The 24,174-nt window shown below is 41.4% G+C and overlaps 1 protein-coding gene across 2 annotated transcripts in view; it reads left to right on the top strand.

Annotated features, from left to right (window-relative positions):
• Window positions 1-5,250: 5,250 nt before the first annotated feature.
• sema3c (sema domain, immunoglobulin domain (Ig), short basic domain, secreted, (semaphorin) 3C) overlaps window positions 5,251-24,174 on the top strand; it is a 39,091-nt gene continuing 20,167 nt past the window's right edge. For both annotated transcript variants that reach the window (XR_003691585.1, XM_028570098.1), the window contains exons 1-2: window positions 5,251-5,453; window positions 10,529-10,696. Coding sequence is in view for 1 of the 2 variants with exons in the window: in XM_028570098.1 (XP_028425899.1) it covers window positions 10,567-10,696 (130 nt within the window). In the remaining variant the exon portion in view is untranslated. The remainder of the gene's footprint in view (window positions 5,454-10,528; window positions 10,697-24,174) is intronic.

Raw genomic sequence — 24,174 nt, 5'->3', positions numbered from 1 at the left:
AGAGGGTAACGCTTACCTGAATGTAAGGTGTAAAGTTACTATACATTACTAGTTAATATATATCTTAAAGCTTAGGTTTAAATGTAATATTGCTGACTGACTTGGCAGCTTTGATTGTTTCACCCGTGCTGATATGTGGGTGGTTTTTACCATAAGTCATTTAAAGCTGCTGTGAAGGGATTTTTATGTGGGATTAATGGAATCTTCGCGGTCTATGAGGCTTTCTTTTCTTTAAAGGTCCAACATGTAATATATTTACAGTATTAAATCAAAAAATGACAACAATATGTCGTCAGCTATTAAGGAAACAAGTTAAGTTGCAATATTTTCTTCTCTGACAACAATGGTAAAGCCAGTTTTCTCCTTTTGAAATGTCTATTTTTGTTTTGGCCTGTGTGTTGTTGTCAACTGCCCATTTTGACATCCGGGTTGCTGCAGCCATGGTAGCAGCACCTAAATGAAATGGATTAACAGAGATTCGTTTTACCAAACCTAAAAAAAATTCTGCATCTTTCTAAACAGTTAAAGGTCCCATGGCATAATTTCACTTAATGTGTTTTTTTAACATTAATATGCATTTCCCCCATCCTGCCTATGGTCCCCCAGTGGCTAGAAATGGTGATAGGTGTAAACCGAGCCCTGGGTATCCTGCTCTGCCTTTGAGAAAATGAAAGCTCAGATGGGCCGATCTGGAATCTGCTCCTTATGAGGTCATAAGGTGCTGAGATGAGAGACATCATGGCTTTCAAACGAGCAAAGTGGCAGTTGGTCAAGGCCACACCCCCACCCTCCACCTTGCCCCTCCCCCTCTCTCCTCCTCAATAGCTACAGACACAGAAATGGCACATCCTAAGGAAAGCTCATTGTGGGACTGGCTCTAGTGGCTGTAATTCTGCACCAACGCTGAATTTTTGGGAAAGAGACTTCAGATACAGTATTAGGGGACCACTAAGGTCTATATAAAAGCATCCAAAGAGCACCATGTCATGGGACCTTTAAGGTAAAACACAGGTAAATATTGGAGATGCACTTAAAAGATGGAGACAGCTTTGAGCCCAAAAGGACACTGAGTTTGCTAATTTCCTCCAGAACAGGTAAACATTAAGCTTTACACTAATTTATTTATAAATAAACCTTTATAAACAACATTTGTGTGCTTGCATTAAATTAGGCTATATAGAGTACTCAAGTTAGTTACTCGCAAAAAAATCTTGACTGGTGCTAGCTAATGCCGCCATGCTAACACACGCTAACTGCTAATGTTAGTGGAGGACCGGGCAAGCAAAACAACCGTGAGCCTGAATTATTGAATTAGGACATAGCTTACGTTCTCCACAGGTCGCTCTGCAAATGTATGGTATGTTAGGTTATGGAATATGGAATAATTTGTGGCTAACGTTACCATCGCCAGCTTCACGGCTATGATATGTTGGACAATAAGATGATTCCCACTTCGTTACAAACTGACATGTAACCATAATGTCTAATGTACAGTGTATAGACAAGCTGCTTTTAGTAAATTATTTTTTAGATCATGCAACAACAAATTAAAAAAGTTTTTTTTCTTTTTCATCTACATATAGACTTAGACAAATGGAAAAAAGGCTGTATGTAAATTTTTTTTATATAGGCCTACAATTGGGTCTGGAAAGTAGTAGAACCGAAAAAGGGTGGCTGTCAGTCAGGTACAGAGGATGGCAAGGTTGTGGCCTTTTTAGTGGTTGTTGTTGTTGTTATGTTTAGGCATCACTGTTGTTGTTGGTCCTTAAGCTACTCAGAAATGCCATCTTACACCCTCAAAAACTGGGTGCGACAACATGTGGGTCTGGTTGTGTTCCAGTGGAACAAAAATGTGTGGCCAAATGAATCACTGCAATGAGTTCACTAAATGTTTCCTTTCCGTAGCTCATCGCTTGATTTATCCTTTCCGTATTCCCTCCCCTCTGTGCCAGTCTGCTGTAGCCTATGGTGCTGGACCTTTTTTGTTTCATCTGCAGCGTGATATTATGCACTGCTGATGTCCTCCTATTATGGAAATGACCCTCTCACAGAGAAAGTCCCACTCCATCTCATTTTTTTGCCGCAGTCACTCCACATTAGAGAGCAGAGAGCGGTGCAGCACACAGCTTGTACAGTAATGTATGGATTCCAGCTGATGACTTCAGACACTGAGAAAGAGGTACAGGGAGATTTCTCTCAAGCTGTTTTGACACGGAGCGTGACTCTGGCAGAATTCCTCACCTCTTTTTGCAGGGGTGGCTAAACCTCTCGATTAATCTCTTTAGAGTGAGCGGTTGAAAGTGAAGGGCGGGGCCATATTCCTCTTTAGCATTAATCAGATCTGCCCTTTGGTGCCTTGCAAGCTAATTAGCAATCCTATTATTCACATCTCTGCCATTTTGTTTTTCTACACTTTCGTGGGCTTACACAAGTGTCAGCCACAAGTATGCACTGGCTGCACAGATGGTATAAACGTGTTAAATCATCTCAGCGGCCCTGATGGCAAAAATCCTAGAAACAATATGTGCAGCATACCAATAAGTTAGAGGTTCAATCACGCATCAGGCTGGAAAATGACAAGCTGCTAGTCTCCTTGATATTTCAATAATCATTATCAAGCAATTGTCAACCAGCTAATTGGGATGTCTTTATTTGCTGTATTGACTGAAATGTGTATGACTGCCCACTTTTCAAGTTTGGCTATGGATTAAATGGAACATTTTTATTAATGTATGCTTTCATGTTTTATATAATTATAAAGAGCACATCGCCTTGTGCTCTGAGAAATTATGATTTTCTGACATTTTATAGTCTAAATAATCAGTAAATTATGACAGTAGATTTAATTACAGATTCATTGTTGAATAAAATAATTAGTTGCTGCGTTACCAAAGCTTCAAATGCCTGTGATCATTTTCCCACCAATTTTGGGAAACTATCTAAACTATTGGTAAGCAAAGAAACGTGCAAACCACAGAAGAACACTTCTTGTGAGATTTCCTGGTTGTTCAGGTTTATAGGAAATACATGGATTTCCTGTGTTAAGCTGATCACGTTTCTCAGTCTTAGGTGCAGAGGAAAGAGCAAAACCATAAAAGAAATGTGAGCAGTGACCCATAGTAAAATACTACAGCAGTGGTGATAGTGTATTACAGTCGAAGCCTGTGATCTTACCAAGTGCATACAGTACATGTGATATGGCGGGCATCACGAGAGGGCCTCACCTGACCTTGGCCTGCGCATTTAACGTCAGTGTGACAAATGCGTAACATCTGCAGTGCTAACAAGGGACAGGTTGTGTGTGTGTGTGTGCATGGCCAAGAGCTCAAGCTAGAGAGGAGCATTGCATGCGCAGCACCCGCCAACAACCTGCGAATTGTGTAACAGAGATGTTGCGTGACCAGACTGTTTTTTCTGGTCAGAGACAAACCTCGTTGTGGAATGTTTTTTTTTTTATGATTTACGATCGCTTACGGTAAGACATAGTTCCCTATAATCATGTCTCCTGTCAGACATTACACCCACGTGGTGTTTGTCACCAGTCACGCTCTCTTTGGCTCATCACACTCATTAAGTCACTTCAGTGCTGAAGCTCTGTAGTGGGGATAGTAAACGCCTCATCTCTATTTTGCTCTCACCCACCTTTTTCCATTTTTCTTCTTCTTCTCCTCCACCAATGATGAGCGTGCAGTCAGGCCCAATGAAAAACCTCCATGGCTCTGGTGGGCTATCCTGACACTTTAATTGGAGAGGCGTAAATCAGGTTCCATTGTCAGGGAGAAGGGTAATTATTTCCTCCTGTCTCAGCTACCAGCGATTCCCTTCTTTCCTCCCCCATTTCATTTTCTCTGCGTGTCAGACTATTTCATCATGAGACCTGGCTGACACACTCCCTTTCCTTTCTTTCCTGAGTGGTGATTTTAGCAATACACTCCAATTCTACCTCCAAAGCCAACGTGTAAACGTTTCGAATCCTTCACATCCTGGCTCATACCTGCAGTAAAGTGACAACCCAAATGCATCCATTCATGAAAATGCAAACGGAGCATAGAGTCTCTCTCTGGAGCTCAGTATGGAAATAGTTCAATCCAATACACGTTGCTAGTGGCTAACGCACCCAAGTCTTTCCAGACTCATGACTCCGCTGGTTTGGGCTTGTGTTGCTACAAATCTGTCCTAGGATAAGTGTTCGTGTTGATGCAGCATTTGGCATGGCTTGGACCTTCAACATAGCATTTTAGGTCCCCGTGCTGAGCAAGCTTTCCCCAATGAGCCCATTAAAAGCGATTGTGTTAACTGTAAGTTTCTTCTTCTCGTCAAAGTTGGGGTTTTTGTGCTCCTGGTTTGAAACGGAGCGTGCTTCTCTTACCAAAAGCATCCTCATCTTTTTTTTTTTTTTTGGCTGACCACATTGGATGAAAAATGTCCTACGTTATTACTTTACTTCACCATCTATTATGATGATGAAATCCATAACCTATGTGACAAGATTACTCAAAGGAGGATATTTAATTTCTTGAATGGTGAAGGCAGTTTAGGAAAGAATGCATCAGCAAAGGAAAAAGGAATAACTCAACTGTTTTCAGCATCGTTACCGGGATGTCACTACTTTTGGTCCAGACTGAAACATCTCAACAACTATTGGATAGATTTCCATAAAATGTTGTACATTCATGGTGAAAATCTTTGATATTCCATCAACCTCAGCTGTATTTTGTGTTTAGTGCTAATTGGCAAACGTTAGCATGCTAACACACTAAAAGACTAATTTTTAGATTTTCGTGTATGTGATTTTGCAAGAATCCAGCTGCCGTGCAAGATTACTTTGATATAACCTGGTTGTTAAAATGGTTCCATGCCTTACTTACAAGCTGATTCTTTTTTTTGCTATATAAATAAAACTGAACTGATTATTGTGGAAACATTGATACTTAATATGCGGATAAAAATGAAAATTGTGAATTTTTTCATATAATGTAGGGCAAATTTTATATTTTTGTAAGGGCTATTTGATCATCCACAGATGAAAAGCAGCTTTTATCCTAAATGTGTCTGACCTTTTCCAGCTTCACCTTCTCCCCACTTCTCTGCTGTGTTGAGCTGTCCATGTTAAAGTTTGCTGTCTAGTTAACAGAAGGAGGGAAGGGGAAAGATCGTGGAAGGCAGGGGTGAGGAGGAGGGGAAGGGGGAGGGGGACTTCAGTGGAGAGAGTGTAATAGGACACCAGCCCTCTCTGTCTTTTCGCTCTCCTCCCTCTCTCCTCTCCTCTCTCCTGTGCTCTCTTAGTCAAGCCTGCTCTGTGAGCACTTAGATGGAATAGCAGCATTTTTCCTCTTTGGTGTCACTGGTGGAAACTGGAAACAAGGTGTTTTAAGGGGGATAAATAAGATCCAGATCTGGTTAGGTAACTGGCTTGTTCAAGTGGGACCAGCCCTGGAGGAAGCTCCTGAAAGGTGAGTTCCTGGACCAGGGATTGCTCTGGATCCTGTCTCTGTGGGTAGAGGGTCTACCTGCTGTACTGCACCGTACTGTAGTGGAGCAGCTCACACAATGGATGCAGAGAGGAGGTGGTGGGCAGAAGGCTAACAGGTGCAGAGTCCCACCAGTGAGAATTGCTGGAAGTAAACTCAATCTGACTGATCTGAGTCTGTCAAATTTAACTTGCTGCTCCTTCTAAATCTTGTGTAATATTACATCAGACTACTATGACATGCTGTATTTCCCTCACATGCTTTGGGTGTGCTGTCTATTTTAAATACAGTATACATTTCCAGAATATGAGTCCCGACTTTGTTGCAGTTTCTGTATTACCTTGAAGCTAAGAACAGAAAATTTGCGTTTACAAATGGTTATTTGGTTAGGTTAGTATTTTTATATAACTTTATTACACCAGAAAATGTTTCTCTATTACTGTAAAAAAGCTCTTATTTGACAATGTGAAGAAGATTGTCTAGAGTCACAGGGTCTAACTGCTGCAATCACAAGATTCACGTTATTTATTCAGTAGGTCTAAAGTTTAAATACTTGAAATACACCGTTTAAATACTTGAAATACACACATTTGTTTGTGTGTGTGTGTGTGGGGGTGTGTGTGTGTGTGTGTGTGTGTGAGAACACACACCGTCCTGTTAGAGCCGGGACAGCCGGAGCAAGTTGTTTACCATTTCAATTCTTGTTCTCCAGTCAAGGAAAATTTGGACTAAAATACTATTAAATCTATCAAATGTAAATCCAGATGGGAGGATTTTTAGCCTCAATTTCTCGTAGTTAAATAGTGTTCATGTGTTTAAAGCATTAACAGGACCAGATGCGAGCCAAACAATCACAGACCCAGTTTGGAAGATGGAAAACAAGACTATTTGCTTGTACAGCTATGCAGTTTTCTGCTTTCATCAATATTGGTTTTTGAGCAGCAGTGCCTCTGAAATAGCGAGATGGAAAATTCATTAGGCTGTTAGCCAAGGAATGCACAATAAACACAATTATCATTACACCCCACTGGAAATATAACTCTCCACTCACTCAGGCTGGCCTCCTTTTGTGGAGGCATTTAATTGCCGTCGCAGAGATTCCTGGCCGACTCTCAGCACTGGAATTTCTGGACTTTGAAGAGCTCAACATAATTAATTGAAGTATTTATTAGTTTTGTTCATGGCAACAAACATTAATGCACCTTTTATTGGGAGCCCCATTAATCCAGTTGAGCGTTACGTTGCTCCATAAGTGCGAGCGAGGCTGTTAGTGAGCTCATTCATGTGTCAGTGTGGTGATCATCAAAGGAAGAATGGAAGGAAGTGTCCGGACCTGACCGTCAGAAGGAGACTAACTCCCCTGACGATGAGTTTAGCAGCTGTGAGACCGTTTCCACGCCAGATCTTCTCCCTGGTAGGGGTAGGTGTGGATGTTCAACAGTTTAAAGGGTTCACTTAAATGACAAAAAAATAATTATTCTCACTTAGTGGTAACTCAACTCTAGCGCCAGATAAGAATGCCAGTATTGAGACGATTCTTAAAACACATTACATTACATTCAATGACAACATTTCTAAGTCTGGTGCTTTTTAAAATTCTCACTTTCTTCAATTACTGCTCATGGCAACGGCAGTGTGGTTTAAGTTAAGGATAGACTATGGTTATGGCAATAAACTAAGGTTGTGAGGTTAAGTTTAGACAATAAAACTACTGGGTTAAAGTTATGGAAAACTGTGTTTAAGGCTAATAAAAAGACATTTGTTAATTGGTCTGTGATGGGGCACAAACTCCAGTCTTTTGCAGGAAAGTCAGATGTGCTTCACCCCCTTCCACTGAGCTCCACACACCCTATTTTCTGCCTTGTGACATAAAGGACACAGCACTTACTGTGGTGCCATTTGACTTTAATCATGCCATGCAGAATTTTACAATATTGGCATAATTTATAGGAAACTGTGCTCTTGTTCTTTTTAGTTTTTTTTGGAGGGGGGGGGGCCCAAGTTTTGATATTTCTGCCCTCACACAAATGCAAAACATATTCTTGTTTGTGTTGTGTCACAGCATTTAAAAATTACTTCTTTCTTTTCTTCCTTCTTTTTTTTTTACAAAATTGTCTTGTCCAAAACCTGAGATCCCCCTTACTGTGGATAATCCACAGACATCAGCAGTTTACATTGAAACTACTTTACACCTAAGAAGTTCTCCCTATTCTCAAAGCTGTAGATGTAAAACTTTGACTTAAATCACGAAAAGGAGGGCTTGAGACTTGACTTGGACCTGGCTGCTGTGAGTCGTAAGAGCAAAAACATTCAAGTTTTGACCTGGTTAACTCTTGAGGGTCTTGCATGGCCATATACCTTGAAAATGCCTCAGCTGTTAACACAGCTTTGAAATAAAAAAAAATTTCATTTTTATGTTCACAATATTCAGAGATTTTGAAAGTCTTGCAGTTGACTTTTCCTTAGAGCAGGTCAAGAGCTGAGCCTCGGTACAGGGTCGGAGCCAACCGCCTAGAGGCTAAAGTTGTGGGAGACACCCGATATGAAGCAGGCTCTGGGGGAGGGAGTGTGGATGGTGCAGCAGGAGAGGGCCTGCAGCACTACAGTGGCCAGGCTGCCTGGATAAACCCCATGCTGTTTTATTTCTCTCCAGTGCAGTTTTCCATCTGTTATCCTTATGCACCTGAACTGTAGAATTCCACCTCAGCTACATATCAGTCACGCTTCACTCCACCACACACACCCATATCTCAACCTATTTGTACACTACACCCCAAACTGAAATTTTCATAGCAATCGTGAAGCTTTTCTATCTCCTGGCCATTAATTTTTCATTGCACATCTTTAAGCCATGAGAGCAGAGATCCCCCCTTGTGTTTTCTTTTTGCATGTAAAAGGGACATTCTCTTTATCTAGTGCAATGTGTTTTGTGCACACAGGTCGTGTAACAGCCAGTTTGGGTGGTTAAAACAGCCAAGTCTTTCTCCAGCAGTTGAGTTTTGCATTGCAGGAGTAAGTGTCCCGCAGGCAGTACAGTACCTGCCTCTATCAATAATTGAGCTGCTCTTGTCCTGTTATGGAAAAGGAACAAGTGAAGGCTGAGGGGAGCATTTCTTCAGCAGCTCTTTTGTGCAGGTTTAACTCATCCATATTTAAGAGATGTACATCTGCAAGGATATAGTAAGTGATGGGATTTATCTGACATGTTGTGCTCTCATCCTTGTCTTCATTCAGTAGTAGTTGGTGCTGCGATTTACTTTATAAATCAGCGTTTCTAGTAGCCTGACAAGCCAGACGCACATCAAGATGCGGGTCTGGGAACTCACCATTGACAGGGCTCAATCCGAGGGGCGGGATAAACGGTTGTCTTTCAAATTCCCTGTGCACACAACAGGATAGCGCAACAACCAGGCAGAGCAAAGAAGAAGGTAGCGAAGATAGTGGATAGATTCAACTTTTGCCGTATCCAGTCGGCAAAACTCCAAACACATCTTCCTTTTTTAAGAATGATTTCAGTGCCGTTCTTTTCTCAAAGAAAAGCTTAACGCCGCAAGTCTTCCAGAAGACCACTGTTCCCAGTAGCAGCAGCCATAAGCCCGCCCACCGACTCTGTACACAATGTGATTGGCCTGACCAAAGTTTGGTTTTTCCAGCTCGCAAGTCAACGGAGAGTGCCTAGACCCCCCTGGCTGCAAATTTAAATTTGCTGCAGCTAGGCTGCGTCTAGATTTCTAGGCTACGTTTCTGGACCTGTCAGACTGATGATTTAACAAATAAATGTAACGTAAATAACGGTCATGTGTATTATGTGTTATTTCTGTTTCTGAATTATCCTCATAGCAATGGATAGTGTTGTATTTAAATTTAGTATGATCAGAGAAATTGTGTTGTTTTGAAACTACTGCATTGATTTGGTGATTTGCGGATCAATAGACATTGACATTAAAGCCACTGTTTGTAGAACTTTTATACAATCAATACTTTTTAATTATTTTAATTTTAATTATTTTTTAAGGTGTAAAATTTATGTAATCTGTTTACTTTCACCCTTCACACTTTGTTGATACCACCACTGGGTGGCACCAATTCAAATTATTTAAATCCTACACATTTAACTGGGCTAAATTTGAGTACAAACATTTTAAGATGTTCATAAATATGATCATTTGAACTACATTTAAAACTGCACTAGTCAATATTTTTACATTAACAAAGCATCAAATTTGTAATGCGAAAGGTGTTGCTCACAGAAAACTAACACCCGTTGCTCAGCTTTATGGAGTTTTTTAGCCTATAGCTATAGTTAGCGACTAGCTAGTGAGCATAGCTGAGCATTTAGCTGCTAAGGAGACAGATATCTCCATCAGGAAATAGTGGAGATCAACCCAGAGCTAAAGGAACAGTGATTATTGGACTATTATTCACCCGGTGTCAAGAAACATGACTCCAAATGAATGCTAATGTTGCACTGTATCTGTTGGATGTGTAAAATGTGCTTTTTCCGATGCCCCCAAGTGGCTTTGACTTACTGTATTTCCAACATGTAGCGTGGCCCTGCTAAATGCTGTTCAAACTATATTTATGGTTACATGCCACCACTCCGACATGCTTCTATTCCGACATGCTGCTATTCCCTAACCCTAACCCCTAACCCTAACCCTAATGGAAACAAAAATTATCGGAGTGGTGGGACGTTTGAAAACAATGGAAGTGCCGCCACTCTGACAATTAGACATCAATGTCGGAGTGGGGGTATGTCGGAATGGATGGCAGAACCCATATTTATATGTCAACTAGCTAAACAGAAATACCCACATTACAATACCAACACTAATTCTGGTATACAAGCAGTGATGTGTGTTACATTTCCAGGAGCAGAAATTGCAGTTTATTGGGAATATGAACAACCAAAGTGGCTAGTTAACTTTACCAACGATAGCTAAGATGGCGGAAGAGACAAAAGCCCCAAAACTTAAGATAGTGAGGATTTTATTTTATTTTTTTAAATAAAGAAAAACTCAAAATCTTTTATGTTCTCTTTCAAACACTTCCAACAGGCAGTGGTGAGTGGTCGGGGTTCCTGAGTGGTGCAGTCATGGGCAGGCCGGAGGGGTTGGCCAGGCCACCTCTGGTGCTAGCTATGGCGCTCCTGGCTCTCTCTCTCCTCTTCACAGGGGTCTCCAGCCTCCCACAGCCGCTGCCAAGAGTCTTCCTCTCCTTTGAAGGTAAGAAGTATAAAAAGCTTACAACCCCAAAAATGAATGTAAACCAACAAATTGGAACTTGTGTTTCTCTGCAGATGTAATGAGGTTGCACTGATGCCATGTGTTTAGTGAGCTAATGCTGAACAAATGGTTGATAATCAAGGCTAGCTCAGGGGCTGTAGTACACGGATTACCTAGACTTTCCAGGTCTTGTGCAACTGTGCTGTTGTTTTGGATCAGATTAATCTTTGATAGTGTTTCACTTGGGCCTTCACTTTACTTAGGCCTGTTACTTTAGGCATTGAAGATCCATTCTTGGACAAACCTTGTCCCTCCATAGTCCTACTGCAAAAAGTCAGACCTCTGCAGGAGGTGGCACTGCTTGTCAGACCTACCATGAATCTGTTCGTTGTTAAAATGTAATCACACACCTCCATACTAAAGGCCTGTGGGCATTATTGCTGCCTCTGGGTTTGATTCTGTTGTTTTATTTAATTTCTTTGACATAGATTATTTTGTGAATTTTTGATATTCCCTTGAAATGAGAGTGTACTGTAGGGGTAGGCAGGTTTAGCTTTGCATGCTTGCATGAGTCAGTGTGGATGAGCTGGCCGATCACTCATGGCCCGAGCCATGAGCGGCGCAGTAACCTTTCCTCAGTGGCTGGATAGTGTGCCGGGGCTGAAGGAGAGGTTTGATCAGCTTTCACTACCTCTCGCTGTGGATTAGGCAGCACAGAGCAGCTGAGGCTGTCCGTCAGCAAGATTTCTGCAATCGGACAACAACAAAAAGCCTCACACTGTAAGCCTTTTTGTTGTTGTCCGATTGCAGAAATCTTGCTTGTTTAGTTTTGTTTCTCTCTCAGACTGAATTTGCCTTACATGTGCCACATCTTTTCCCAATTTGGTCCCATATTCTTCTTATATCTTTCATTTTCATTCCTTTTCTGTCTTTCTTCCCTTTCTGTACTTTCTAGTTTCTCTGATTATTGTTTCATTCCAAATACCTGAACCAGCCCGCAGTCTGTTTCTGCTCTGCACATTGTTTTAGTTGTTAAATAGGCTCAGTAAGCTTGAACAAAAGCCAAAACTAATGACTGAATAAGGGTAAAAACTATCACTATCTTTGGTTTTGACCACTCAAGTCACATTATTCACTCACTTCTCGAGTGTTTCCAAATAGCCGGCTTAAAAGGTCAGAGGTGGCCATGTTGAAAATGAGCCAATCCCTGTAATCCTGGAGCTCTTGATTCCCTTTCAGAGTGCGGATTAGATGTGGTGTGTGTTAGTTGTATTCGCTACAGGGAGGACCATAAATGGAGAGTTTGACGTTGCACTGCACTAATTCTTTAAGAGACTCTGGACTTTATTCTTAATGAGTGTTTATCTGTATGATGAGGCAAATGTGTGTTTTCCTGTCCTATAATTACCTTGGGATGTATTTAGGTGAATTTACGAGGAAGGAGGATGATATTTGTTCAAAGCTAAGCAGACAACTTTAGGTTTGAGTTTACATTCCAGCTTTGATTTAGCACCTACACGCCTAAAACACGAGGAAGCTTTGAGTAGATACACCTTTGTTTTTGAGTGATTCATTTTAAACTAAAGAAGGTTAGGGTCATAACTCCCTCTCAGCTGCAGGGGAAAGTTGGGCAGGGGTGAGCACCAGATGTAGGGAGACTCTCTCAGGCCCAAGGTGGAGGCTCATTTCTCCCATAAACACTGGAATCCCTCACCGAGCAAAGAATTCAGGGAGTTTGGGCTCCATCCAAAGCAGCCAGAAAGATGAATGAAGAGTTATTGAAGAAGACTGGAAGAGTGGTGTCTCTGAGGGGATGGGGAAGAAGACGCAGGTGGTTTGGCACTTGCTGGTTGAACAAAAGGTTAGCCTGGATGTTTCTGCTCCCACATGTGAAAGTCTGTTAATTATCACAAGCTGGAACAAACTCAATCAAGAAAATAAACCAGTGAGTGAGACGTTCAGGTTGTGCATAGATCTGGACGCCTGAATATCCTCCCCCTTTTCCTCCTCATGTCACTGCTGAAATCCAATCCAGGGGTACGGCAGGTTCACGGGACTCCCAGCGCAGCCTCGCGTCCTGCAGAGAAGTTGCTGTCTCTGACATTCCTCTCTCCCTCACTCTGCTTACTCTTGTGTTCCTCAGGAAAGCAAAGCCAGACCCCAAATTAAAACCGCATAATAAACCGTGAAAAATGCAGCTAACCCAAATAATAAACCCTCAAGCGGTGCTTATCTCTACCGTGCCTCGGATAATGAACATAGGCCCCCTGCCATAAAGCAAAAACTATTTAGGGATACTCAGTGTGATGAAAGATACAGTAATTACTCCTCTACATTTGCTTTAAATATCTCTGGTCCTGAGGCAGGGTTAGCTCAGTTGGTAGAGCAAGCGCACATACAGTATACAGAGGTTTACTCCTTGACGCAGCGGCCGCGGGTTCGACTCCGACCTGCGGACATTTGCTGCATGTCATTCCCCTTCTATCTCCCCTTTCGTTTCTTCATCTGTCCTGTGGAATTAAAGGCCCAAAAAATATCTTTTGTCCTCTCAGTGTTTACTTTGGCCTGTTTTGATGTATTTGCGATCAGATGGAGGCTGAAATGCAAACAATACACTGACGTTTGATTGCAGGTGTTCACAGAAGGGTACTTTGTACTAACTTTCTTATCAATGTCTGCAGCAGAGTTGGTTTAGTTTTTTTTTTTAACTTCAGAAATACTTGACTATCCACATTTGTGGAAAACTACCATCATTGGTATACAAGATTTGGTCTTATCACACCAAAATAAATTAAAAGTGATAGTTTTCTTTTTTTAAATGAAATCCCAGTATTTCCAAGAAGCCTGACTTGTTTTGTAAATAAAACAGCCCTTCAGCCTTCTTTATAAAGTATTTAATAAGTTAAGTCTTTCAAAAGATCAAGTCTGAATCAATTCCGGCTGTCGTATCAGGTGACTTATTTGGACACATGTAGCCTAAACCTGAACTATGTTGTAGAATTGACTTTCATTCATGGTGCCTCCGCTGCCTCACTTGAGGAACAAGCTAACATTACTGTACGGCAGAAGTTTTTTATGAAGTCCTCAAACAGTTTTATCTTTATAGACATTTTTTCCACCAATTACTACTCAGATGATTTGGTGTCATGATCATCGGTTGAGCATGGCTCGCTTTTTTCTCTATAATGTGTTTGCAAAAGTAGAAGTAGGGACTTGATATTGAACCCTAATACTTGTTTTGTACCTTCCAAAATGTATCAAAAACTGTCAAGTACCGAAAGCTGTTTTCAAATTTTGGGTGAAGTTTGTAATTTTGTCTATGGTGTAATATTAGTGATTTAAATTAAAAATTTGATTTGGGCAAAGGTCTTGTACGGCTGCTTGTGTTTAGACAGTATTCAGTATTTGGCTTCTTTTTTGAAAGTTTTTTTGCTGAAAAACATGCTTGCTTTCCTCAAATGTTGGGTATCAGAACATGTTTTGTATCGGTACCAAAACTCAGGTATCGTATTGGCACTAGTGATCAAAATGTTCTAGCTAAATAGCACTGATCGTGAGTTGTGTCTACCTTTTGATGTGTTGAAAAGTCAGATAGGATTAATACGTTTCTGCTGTCAATTAAGAGATATTGTGGAGCAGCTTCCAGAGAATGGATATTGTTTCAATTAATGTAAAACTTGCACAGACAAAACACAAAATCAAGGAAGTTAATGTACTGTTAAAAAAGCTCTTCTATTGTGTCGCACTCGCATCGCTTTCATTTGCTGTAAACTGAAAAAAAGAGTATTGTTCAGAATAGGCTGATGGAAACACAACACGTGTAATACGTTACTGGTTCTGCTACTGTATGAGAGGTTGGCCTTACTGTTGCCAAAATGCCATTCTAGGAATGGTAGGATCAAAACTTCAGCCTCATTTATCCCTTCAGTTGGCAGTTGGTGCGGTGGTCTGCGTTTATGATCAGGATCATTTAACCTCATCAGCAGTCTCACCCTGTTCTGGTAAAACTCCAGTATTCAGTACAGTATATTACATTTGAAACACATACAGTATATGTATGTCAATGTCAAACCATGAAAGATGTTTATTTGAAAGTCAGCGAGTCTGAGCATGCTTTCGTGTGGATAATTTAGATTTTGCACACACATGTTTGGCAGAGAGCCTTTCTGAGACATCGGAGAGATTGATTAAGATGATGTCTGTAGTTTAATGAGCGCTCCCTCACACTGGTATGAGCCACATGGGCGTCATTCACAGCCTGAACAGAACCAGGCGGGGAGATCAGGAACCAGGCATCAGGGAGCGGATACACCGGATCCCTCCGCCTCCACAGATTACTCCTCTCTTTTATCATGCCTCATTACTACCTCCACTCACCCCCCATTATCCATACAGCAATGATACTGCTCATGCACTGTATGTGGATGTCAGTCTGTTAAGAATGTGTTCTTTGTGGTGAGGGTTTGCAGAAGTATGTGTGTCACTGTGTTTAAGAAAGAGTGTATGTTTGACCGTGGTGATTGGCGGGATGTGCATTCCTTCGACTTTATTGCATTTCAGTGGTAAAACTTTCTGCTGAATCATTGTTAAAACTATGTGGTTTTCTACAGCTTTGCGAGTTATGAAAGGAAATTTTGCTCAGTGGATACTTCACATACTTGAAGCCCAAGAGAACCAGGACTATTTTAAGACTTTCATTAATCTGTGTTTTCTGAATTCCTTTGAGAGAAGATCTGCCTGGGTAGTCTTAGCCTATATTATATTAACCTCTTGTAAAGTAATGTGTCAGATTTAAATCCAATAGGAGTGGAAGGAAGAATAATTTGATGCTCTGCTCAGGGTCTTCTTTTGCCTGAGGTTTAACCGCTTATGATAAATCATCTCACTTTTTTACAGATATTATGGAAATGTCTTTAAATGGCCTTTTAAATGAACATCATGATCATCCAGTGATGCAGACGCCAGACTTGGGTGCCTAACGGCATGTGTCGTCTTTTGGGGTTAAAAGCTCAAAATGTCAAAGATCAATGCTGACAAGTAGCCAGAAGCAGGCCAGGATGTCTATGTCTGTGATTAAAGGTTTATTTCTTTGCTAATGTAGGACAGCTTCCTGTCTCTGTTAGACCTGCACATTAGCATATTTCCTGTGGTGAACATAATAAAGCCTGTGAAGTAAAATCAGTGATGCTCTGTGATTATAGCGAATTTCTTGCAGGGCAAAGCATAGGCCTGTCAAAGCTGTTGGAGACATGCTACAAATAGCTATAGGTTAGCATTGCATGTGTGAATACTGGTGTATTCATGGCATGAAGAGAGCTATGTCTTTGTGTGTGTATGCATGTCCCCCCAGACTCATGTCCTAGATGTTTATCTAATTTCCCAAGTTGCAGCATGGAAATTTCCTGCAGGAGGGCAAGGGAGTGCGGTGAAGTGCAGCTTGCACCACCTTGGGGCTGACAGCGTGTGGGATGTTTGACAGCTCCTCTGTCAGCCTGTCTTTCTCTGCCCGTCTCTCTCTGTTTAGCCATTCCTGCATCTGACCTTGCTAGCCCTGTTGAATGTTTTATTATTCCTCCTCGGAAACACGTTGAAAGGTAATCAATGGCCATCAATACAAACAAAGACAGTATCTCTTGAGTCGGAGCTTGACATTATCACAAATCAATGACCTACTCTTATGAAACTTTTTATGCAAGTTTGTTAATACTCATTTCAAATGCTTTAGAAGTAAAAAAAAAAAAAAAAAAAAAAAAAAGTTCACTATCACTATCTCTTGATTAAGGCTTAAGAAAATGAATGGATGGATTTCTTCTTTAAGCACGTGGAGAAGGTAAATAACCTTTTCCTTGAGTCTACAGCCAAATGCAAAAGCTTTAACAGGTGCATTTGTCATTGTTGCCCTCACAAAAAATCTTTACCTTCACTTAAACACCACGGAAACAACCCCTGGACCTCAGCGACATCATGTCACTGAGGAAATATAGCTTTTTAGACCTGACACAGCTTCAGCCTTACAGATGGCAGAGAGGAGTCCCACCTGGTTGAGCCTTTTCCTTTTTCCTTTGGCCGTCCTCCATGAATAGTAAACACATCAACTCTGAGAATCCTCTGACCCGTATCTCCTGCATGCCTCCCCTCGCTCTGAGAGTCTCTGCGAGAGCCTCCGACAGTAAAATCCCTGAGATTTACTGTCTGCTGGAGGTGAGCAGTAACCAAAGGCTCCTAGTGTGGGCAGGTGAGAGGTCACGGCTAGGAGACGGGGTGGCTGGTGGTACGGGTTGGTTCTGTGCGAAGGAGCGGTCGCCGGTGACATGTGAAGGGGAGGCCAGGTGCTAATTGGAGCATTGGGAACGCAAACTAGCTGGCTGTCGGGGCAGCATGACGGACAGGTTGTCATCTCAAGTTTCGGCTCCTACAGGGAATATTAGCCAACACCTTAGCAGGTCAGCCGTGCAGTGAAACCAGCAGTTGACATTGGTGCTGGATAACATCACTCCATACAAACACACACACACACTTAGCCAAGGGAAAAAATACACTCCAGGCTCACGTGTCATATTTAGATGTGGCGTCTGCTTTGGGAAGCCAAAGTGAGAGAAAGCATACATAAGAGCTCAGGAATTCTCTCCAGTCATACGATTTCCATCACAAACGTCTGAATATAGATAATTGGCGACAGACGACAATCGAAAAATTAATGAGACGTAGTAGATATATAGTCTTTCCTATCTTGAGCCAACGCTGGCTTCCGTCCATGACAAGTAGTTGCGAACAGTGAGTTTGTGCATGCTGTTTGCGTTTTTGAGTGCTGAGCACAGCCTGTTTGAGAATGTGGAGTATGTCTCTTAGACAGACAATCGGACGACTCTGTCGGCCAGACGTCCTGGGTGGTCTCCACGCAGTGGAACGACACCTTAACTTTCCCTCTGCCGTATGTATACGCCACCAGTCATTACTGTACCATCAGGCTGCTCCCAAAGGAGAATGGAAGGCCGTCTCAGTCGGGCAACAGCCATTACTTATCTCTAGAGGGGCCCGTCAGTTGCCGGGATAAAGTCTTTTACTGGTGCAGTATGTGTGAGTGGGCCAGCACTGTGTTAGGTAAGTGCAGCCATCCAGAACTGAACCAGAAGAGCTCTTAGCATTGTCCAGACAAAGAGCAATGGTATTTGGCACCAGGTTTGAAGTCAGGCCTCCGTGATGAAACCCACTCCATCTTGTGAGGAGAGATGAATTGCAAGGGGGCGGTATAAGCTCCTGCTTCAATATTTATCAAGATGGGTGATTGGGGTCTTCCCACCGGCTGCCCTTGACAACCACATACAGGTCCTCCTAGAACTGAATAGAAAGCATGCATCATTAGCATGGAGTTAATTTATTCATACTGGCCTTTCAGGTACAAAGCCAATTGATGAGAGCTGTATTTGCATGGGAGACACCAAGGTTTGTTTGTAATTGGTCCACTGTCCAACCCTGAAGTGTTAATTAGGTGCAGGGACCTTTTGGCTTGCGTTCAGACACTGGTGTTAATAAATAAAAAAAACTCAACACTTCACACAGTCAGTTTTGTGTAAAGCTGTTCATCCCTGCTTCACAAGGGCTAAGCTAATGTTTTGACAAAATAATACCACATTCTTGACAATATGCTGATTTTATCACCTTGTTATGTAGACAGAAAAGTCTCTGCAGATGGATTTCATCAGGTGAATCTTATAATCCACAGCTAGGTTTTTCAGTCTTCCCCACCACATTTCCCTACAAAATTAATCATGATGCCACACTGTTTCCGTTTGTGTTCTTTCGCCTATTTTGTTCTCCCATCAAGTTGGAAGAAGAGCCTAAAGGCTGTTGGAAGTGACACCAGCTCAGTCAGTTGGCATCAATTCCTAAAACCTCAGTGCTGGGCAGTCCAAAACTACAATCGCCTCTGTCATAAAGATCCCACATACTTTCCAGCGACAGTGAATCTCTTAATTTTTACAACAAAACCCTAATTGTATGGACACCCCAAACCAGAACCATGGACGCGTTGTTTACTGCTGTAAACCCAGAGGTTGTTCAAATAACCAAGTCTGTCAGAAAGTCTTGTGGGTTAAAAACCTGGGTGAAGCTTCCTTGTGGTTGTTGTTGCCTTCCCACTCCTGGCTATATGCAGTAATCCCAACAACAAAAAAGTCTGCTAAGTGAGCACTGCAATCTCCTCTGCACTTTATTGCTGCCATACAAACAGGGGCACAAAAACAAGTCCCTTTCTTTTTTTTTTGTATTTCAACTTAGCTTTTCTCCACAATCACAAAAAAAGAGCATGTTTTGTATGTTACTCTGCGAATATTTGTGGCTTGTTGCCTCTCTGGGTTATTACCTTGGAGTCTGTGACCATGAACAATCAATTCAATCAATTTAAAGAAGGCAGAATTACCCGCTACAATGATCACAGCTTGTAGTTTCTTTAGATATCCTTTCTTCAAGGCTGTAGTGACAGCACAAACGAAAAGTACGGCCTGCTGTAATGATCCAAAGGGCTGTATTTCATTTTTAAACTCCATAAAGGATGTCAGCCTGCGATCAATAGGCATGGCATTCATCAGGCCACCTGTCACAGCATCTCGGCAGATCTGACAGTTACATTGGGCTGCAACCATTGATTATTTTCATGCATAATTTAATAAATTAAGGGCACCTGGGTTGCTCACCTGGTAGCGCAGGCGCCCATATATAGAGGTTTACTCCTCGACCCAGCGGCCGCAGGTTCGACTCCGCCCTGCGGCCCTTTGCTGCATGTCATTCCCCTTCTCTCTCCCCTTTCATGTCTTCAGCTGTCCTACGGTCTAAAATGTAAAAAATAATCTTAAAAAAAAAATGTAATCGACTAAATAAAAGAACTATTGAAAAATGACAGTTGCATTTGTTTTTGTCTGACCAACAGTCCGAAACCCAACAATATCTACTAATCTTTTTCTCTTTTAAGCCTACAGGAAGAAATTTTACAATTCTATTGCAACTGTGCACACTCCATCTGCTGAGGAAGGTCACGTTATATGATTGAAAGCTCCAGAATAGCTACTAATGAACATTGTGGTGACGTTGTCATATTTAGTTGAGGTATTTTATTTACAAAAATTAGCAAATGGCAAAGAGTAAACCATGCATTACAACCTGGAGGTGTGAGGGTTGAAAGAGGTGGGTGTTCACCATTCAGATAAAAAGCAATAAAAGACTATCAAGTTGCACTGTTGGCAGTGTAGGATCCATTATGTTTGGCGTTAGACCCATACAAGGGACTAAATGTCAGGATATCTCAGCCTCTGTTTGCTTTAGGTAATTTTGAGAATTCTTTTAATCTGCCCTTTCACAAATTCCCCAACTTTATGACCGTGCAGCACTAGTTTGCAAGTGTACCCCTTTGAATATTGAATCCATTATTAAAATAGTTGGATTTAATTGATTAAACCCTTTCAGGAAAACTTTGATCTACTAGCGCTTTTTTATCACATCCTGCAACATGTGAGGGGGAAAGTTTTCGGCTAATAGGATCTCCTCTGCAGCAAAGAAAGCATCCTGCTGTTTAATATTGAATGACCGCTGTCGTTTCCCTGCTCAACAAAAGGCTTTTGTGCTTCTTCCGCTTGACCACTTCACACAAAAAAAAATACATCAAAGAGAGAGAAAGTCTCAGCTCTCTAGTCGCCACCTTGCCCTTAATGCTAACCCCACTGTCCATCGCATGGATTAGAGTGGATTATATCACCATTGCTCTGCCATCCGGCCAATGGGACACTATGGGTCAAAGCTCAAAGGCAGGACACTGGGGACTGCAGTTAGGTCCGCAAGGATGTGTGAGGCCCACCTGCCCACATGCATAATAGAAAACCCACCAACTGTCAACGCTCAAACCCTGCTTTCCTTTATCTCTCTTTTTTCAGTTTCTTTCTCTCTTCTCCTGCAATGACGACAGCATCAACGAACACAAAACAACACACAATAAGACATTTCATCACTCACATTACCTCAGCTTTTCCCAATCCTACTGTCAGGTCCCCACCTTTGTGTCTTGGCACAAAATATTATCCTTAAAACTGCAGATCCTTGTTCTTTTTGCAAAGCAGGACTAAGTGTGTTATTCTAAGATCTATTGTTCTGTCCTTTAGCATCCCCAAAACAACGCTGTCCGCAACAAGCCACTCGTCTGAGTAATGATGTCGACAAACACTTTTGACACTCTTCCCTCTCGGGAAAGTTGTGTGATCTCAACAGTGAGGAACGCACATAAACTCAAGACTAACAAACTACATGTGGTCCAGAGGATTTCTTCATCACAGACACGAAAACCGAAAAAACAATTGTGCTCGTACTTTAGTTTATTTTTCTGTTTTGATCTAATTATGGAAATGTGTACAAACTGTGAGGTTGTGGTGCCAAAAAACTTAGATGCAAGTTTTGGAGGGAACAGTAGTAGCAGTTTGGGTCTACAAAGACGTGATACGAAGGTTATGAGCTGGCAATTATTCTGTGAACACATGGTCCCAGTGCATATATCGAATGACTGGAAAACCTTGACGGTTGTTCAGAGCAGCCCCCCCTCTCCCCGATGGAGCAGGTGCGTGCACCATCTGTGAACTTTTGATAGTGGTCTACAATGCTGCAGCAGTGCAGGCATGACTCATATGTTTGTATGAGATTGAAAGCAGAACACTGAGAAGATACTGGATCCGACAGTATGTGGGCTCCAGAGGGTTTCTGTTGTCTCTCAGTGAGTAAGCCGGATCCATGTGTGACACACCCCTGCCACGTCCCATCCCAGCACCAGACTTAACTGGCCTTCCACTCTCACGAAAAAGTGAATGTCTCCTATTTCCCCCCACTGAGAAAACGTAATATTAAACAGTTATTTCACACCGCACCACACCCCTCTGAACAATTTGTTCCCCTTGTGTGTTTCGGAGGGATGCTGTCAGAAGTAGAGCTTAAAAGACAGGAGTGTACCATAATGTCCGAGTCAATTAACAGTGTGCGGGGGGGGGGGTACAAATCTAGTTGCTGCTGTATTTACGAACCATAATTACTACAGATTTGTAACATTTAAAGGGTAATTTTAATTATTATTCGGTTAATGTTTTAAGAAAAAAGAAAACACTACATCATCGTAAGCCTCTCAATACTCATTGGCATATTATAGAGACATTTTCTTAAAGGTGAATACCACCTAAATTACCAATTTAAATGTTATTTGCGTTGCCTCGAAAATCAATATTTGTGAAGATGAGATACTCTTTCTCAAAGTAGTTAGAGAAGTTGTTTTTTTTTAATACCCAAATAAGCTTTATGCTGTTGTAGTGTTCTCAGATATGAAACAGAAAATGTATCCACATAGTCATTTATAACATCTTTTCCAATTTTTTGTCTATGGAGCCATTCCACTGACATCACAAATTTTAGTTTTAGCACTCTAGTTTTTGGATTTGGAGGTTTTTTTTCATGTTTTCACTATCACTAGAACTAGGGCTAGAAAACTTGATATAGCTGCTCTGCATTTTGTAGTTAGTAGAAAGAATGCTTCATAAAAGATACCTCTTCTTTCACCTTTTGCCTTTTTCTTCACCCCAATCTTACACATTTTAAAAAGCTGTGGTTCTTTGGCTTCTACCCACTTAGGTTTAACTCAACCACTGAGCCTGTATACACTATAATATACGATTGTAAAACTCCTGCTCGGACTGTACGTTATAAACAGCTGTATGTTTATTGACAGCTGCCATCTTAAGCTCCAGAGAAATCAACTAGAAGAGTGTTTAAATTAAGATTTACTTCCATGTGTAAAAATGAGTTACAATATTGTGGTCTTAAAAAGGTTTTCCTGAATCACCTCCAAGACTGTATTTTAGAAAGATGTGTGTTTTGGCAGAATGTTGAGCCCTGCATGTTTTTAATTAACTGTTAGTGATTCTTTCACCCTTGGTGTCTTCCACTCTGGCAGAGCAAGGCGTGTAACATCTTAAACCTTTTTCAGCCTCAGCACAGAGCTCTCTGTGATACGATCTGCGATGCTATCTCTTCAGCTTCGAAACACGAAGCTGATGCGATCTTTGTTTATATACGTTTCTCTTCTCTATTAAACGCACATCTGCTTGACAGGACACATTCAGCTTTAATTTTGTTCCTGGCAAATCAGGTAAAAACGGAGTCGTATTTGTGTGTATGTTCTTCATTAGACACCAGATGATGCTCTCGCCTCTGATGATACAACGTTCAAAAACACTCACTTCAAGACCATATAAGGCAATGTAGGTAAACACGGTGGATGTAGAGAGCGAAGAATCGTGGGAAACTCTCCTTTGACTGAAGTGGTTAACTTGTCTTTATTTAAAGTTAAACACTCCAGTTTTTACGAGGCGAACGCCCCAAACAACAGCCTGTGATCAGAGTGAGGGGTGCCACAGAAAAGCCACTTTCCATCAAGATAAAAGGCCCCAGCCCCAAAAGCGTATGTCACACAATAATGAAAATGTGACTTTAGCCCAAGGCATAGAAGCAAAGCACAGGCAACCTGTTTGTTGATTAGAGGAGGGAATACAAAGAGAGCCGAGAGAGGGTCAATGGAGGGGAGGAAATAGAGGGTGTAGATCTACGTTGCCTCTCCCTCCCCCTGCTCTCAGCACAGATTGAAAAAGTGATAAATATGCATGAGTTTGGTTTCAACAGTGAAGGCCTTTGATGGTATGGTTGAGAGTTCTCTATCTCTGGAGCAAATAGGCTGAAAATAACTGTCTGAGAATGTTTACTTGGTGTGTGTGAACATTGTGTGCTTTTAATGAGTAGAAGAGACTCTGCAGGAAGACTTTTACATACAGTATCTCCCCTGAACAATTACTCTGTAGTCACAGCTTTGATTGACTGGATGAAAGTTAAGTGAACTGTGAATAATCACAGTAGCAACAAATCATTGTGAGATCATTTTCAGGGTGCAATTTATTCTGTTTATCATCCAGTGTGATAATGTTGATGATTCAGAGTAATTCAGATAATTATTTCTGAAGGATTCAGAGTCATCTGCTTTTATCTCAAGGAATTGGAAGATCATTTTGTGATCACATATGCAATACATAGCAATGAGGATTTCACATGGAGTCTGGAGACCCATTGGATCTACAGTAGGTGTGATGCATTATGTTTAGAAGTCCGAACAATTTCATCTAACAAAAAGAGCTAAACTTCTCAAATTATCTAAAACTAAGTCACCGTAAAAGAACATAGCTTGAATAGTTTCAGATTGTTACCCAAACTGAGGTTTGATACCAACCTTAGGATATAATGATAATGATCTGTACTATTGCACAAAGCTAAAATCTTCAGTTACCCTTCATATGAAATGGCAACAGAAGAGAACTGGCACACGTTTAAAGAGCAGCATCCAAATCCTAAAAGTTACAGATTACTGAGTTTTCTTTTGAGATCTCTTTTAAAAACCCATTGACTCGTGC

The sequence above is a fragment of the Perca flavescens genome, chromosome 23, assembly GCF_004354835.1.
Source record: "Perca flavescens isolate YP-PL-M2 chromosome 23, PFLA_1.0, whole genome shotgun sequence".
NCBI lineage: Eukaryota > Metazoa > Chordata > Actinopteri > Perciformes > Percidae > Perca > Perca flavescens.
Note: the sequence above shows the minus strand (reverse complement) of the source record. Positions and strands in the feature narration are given on the sequence as shown.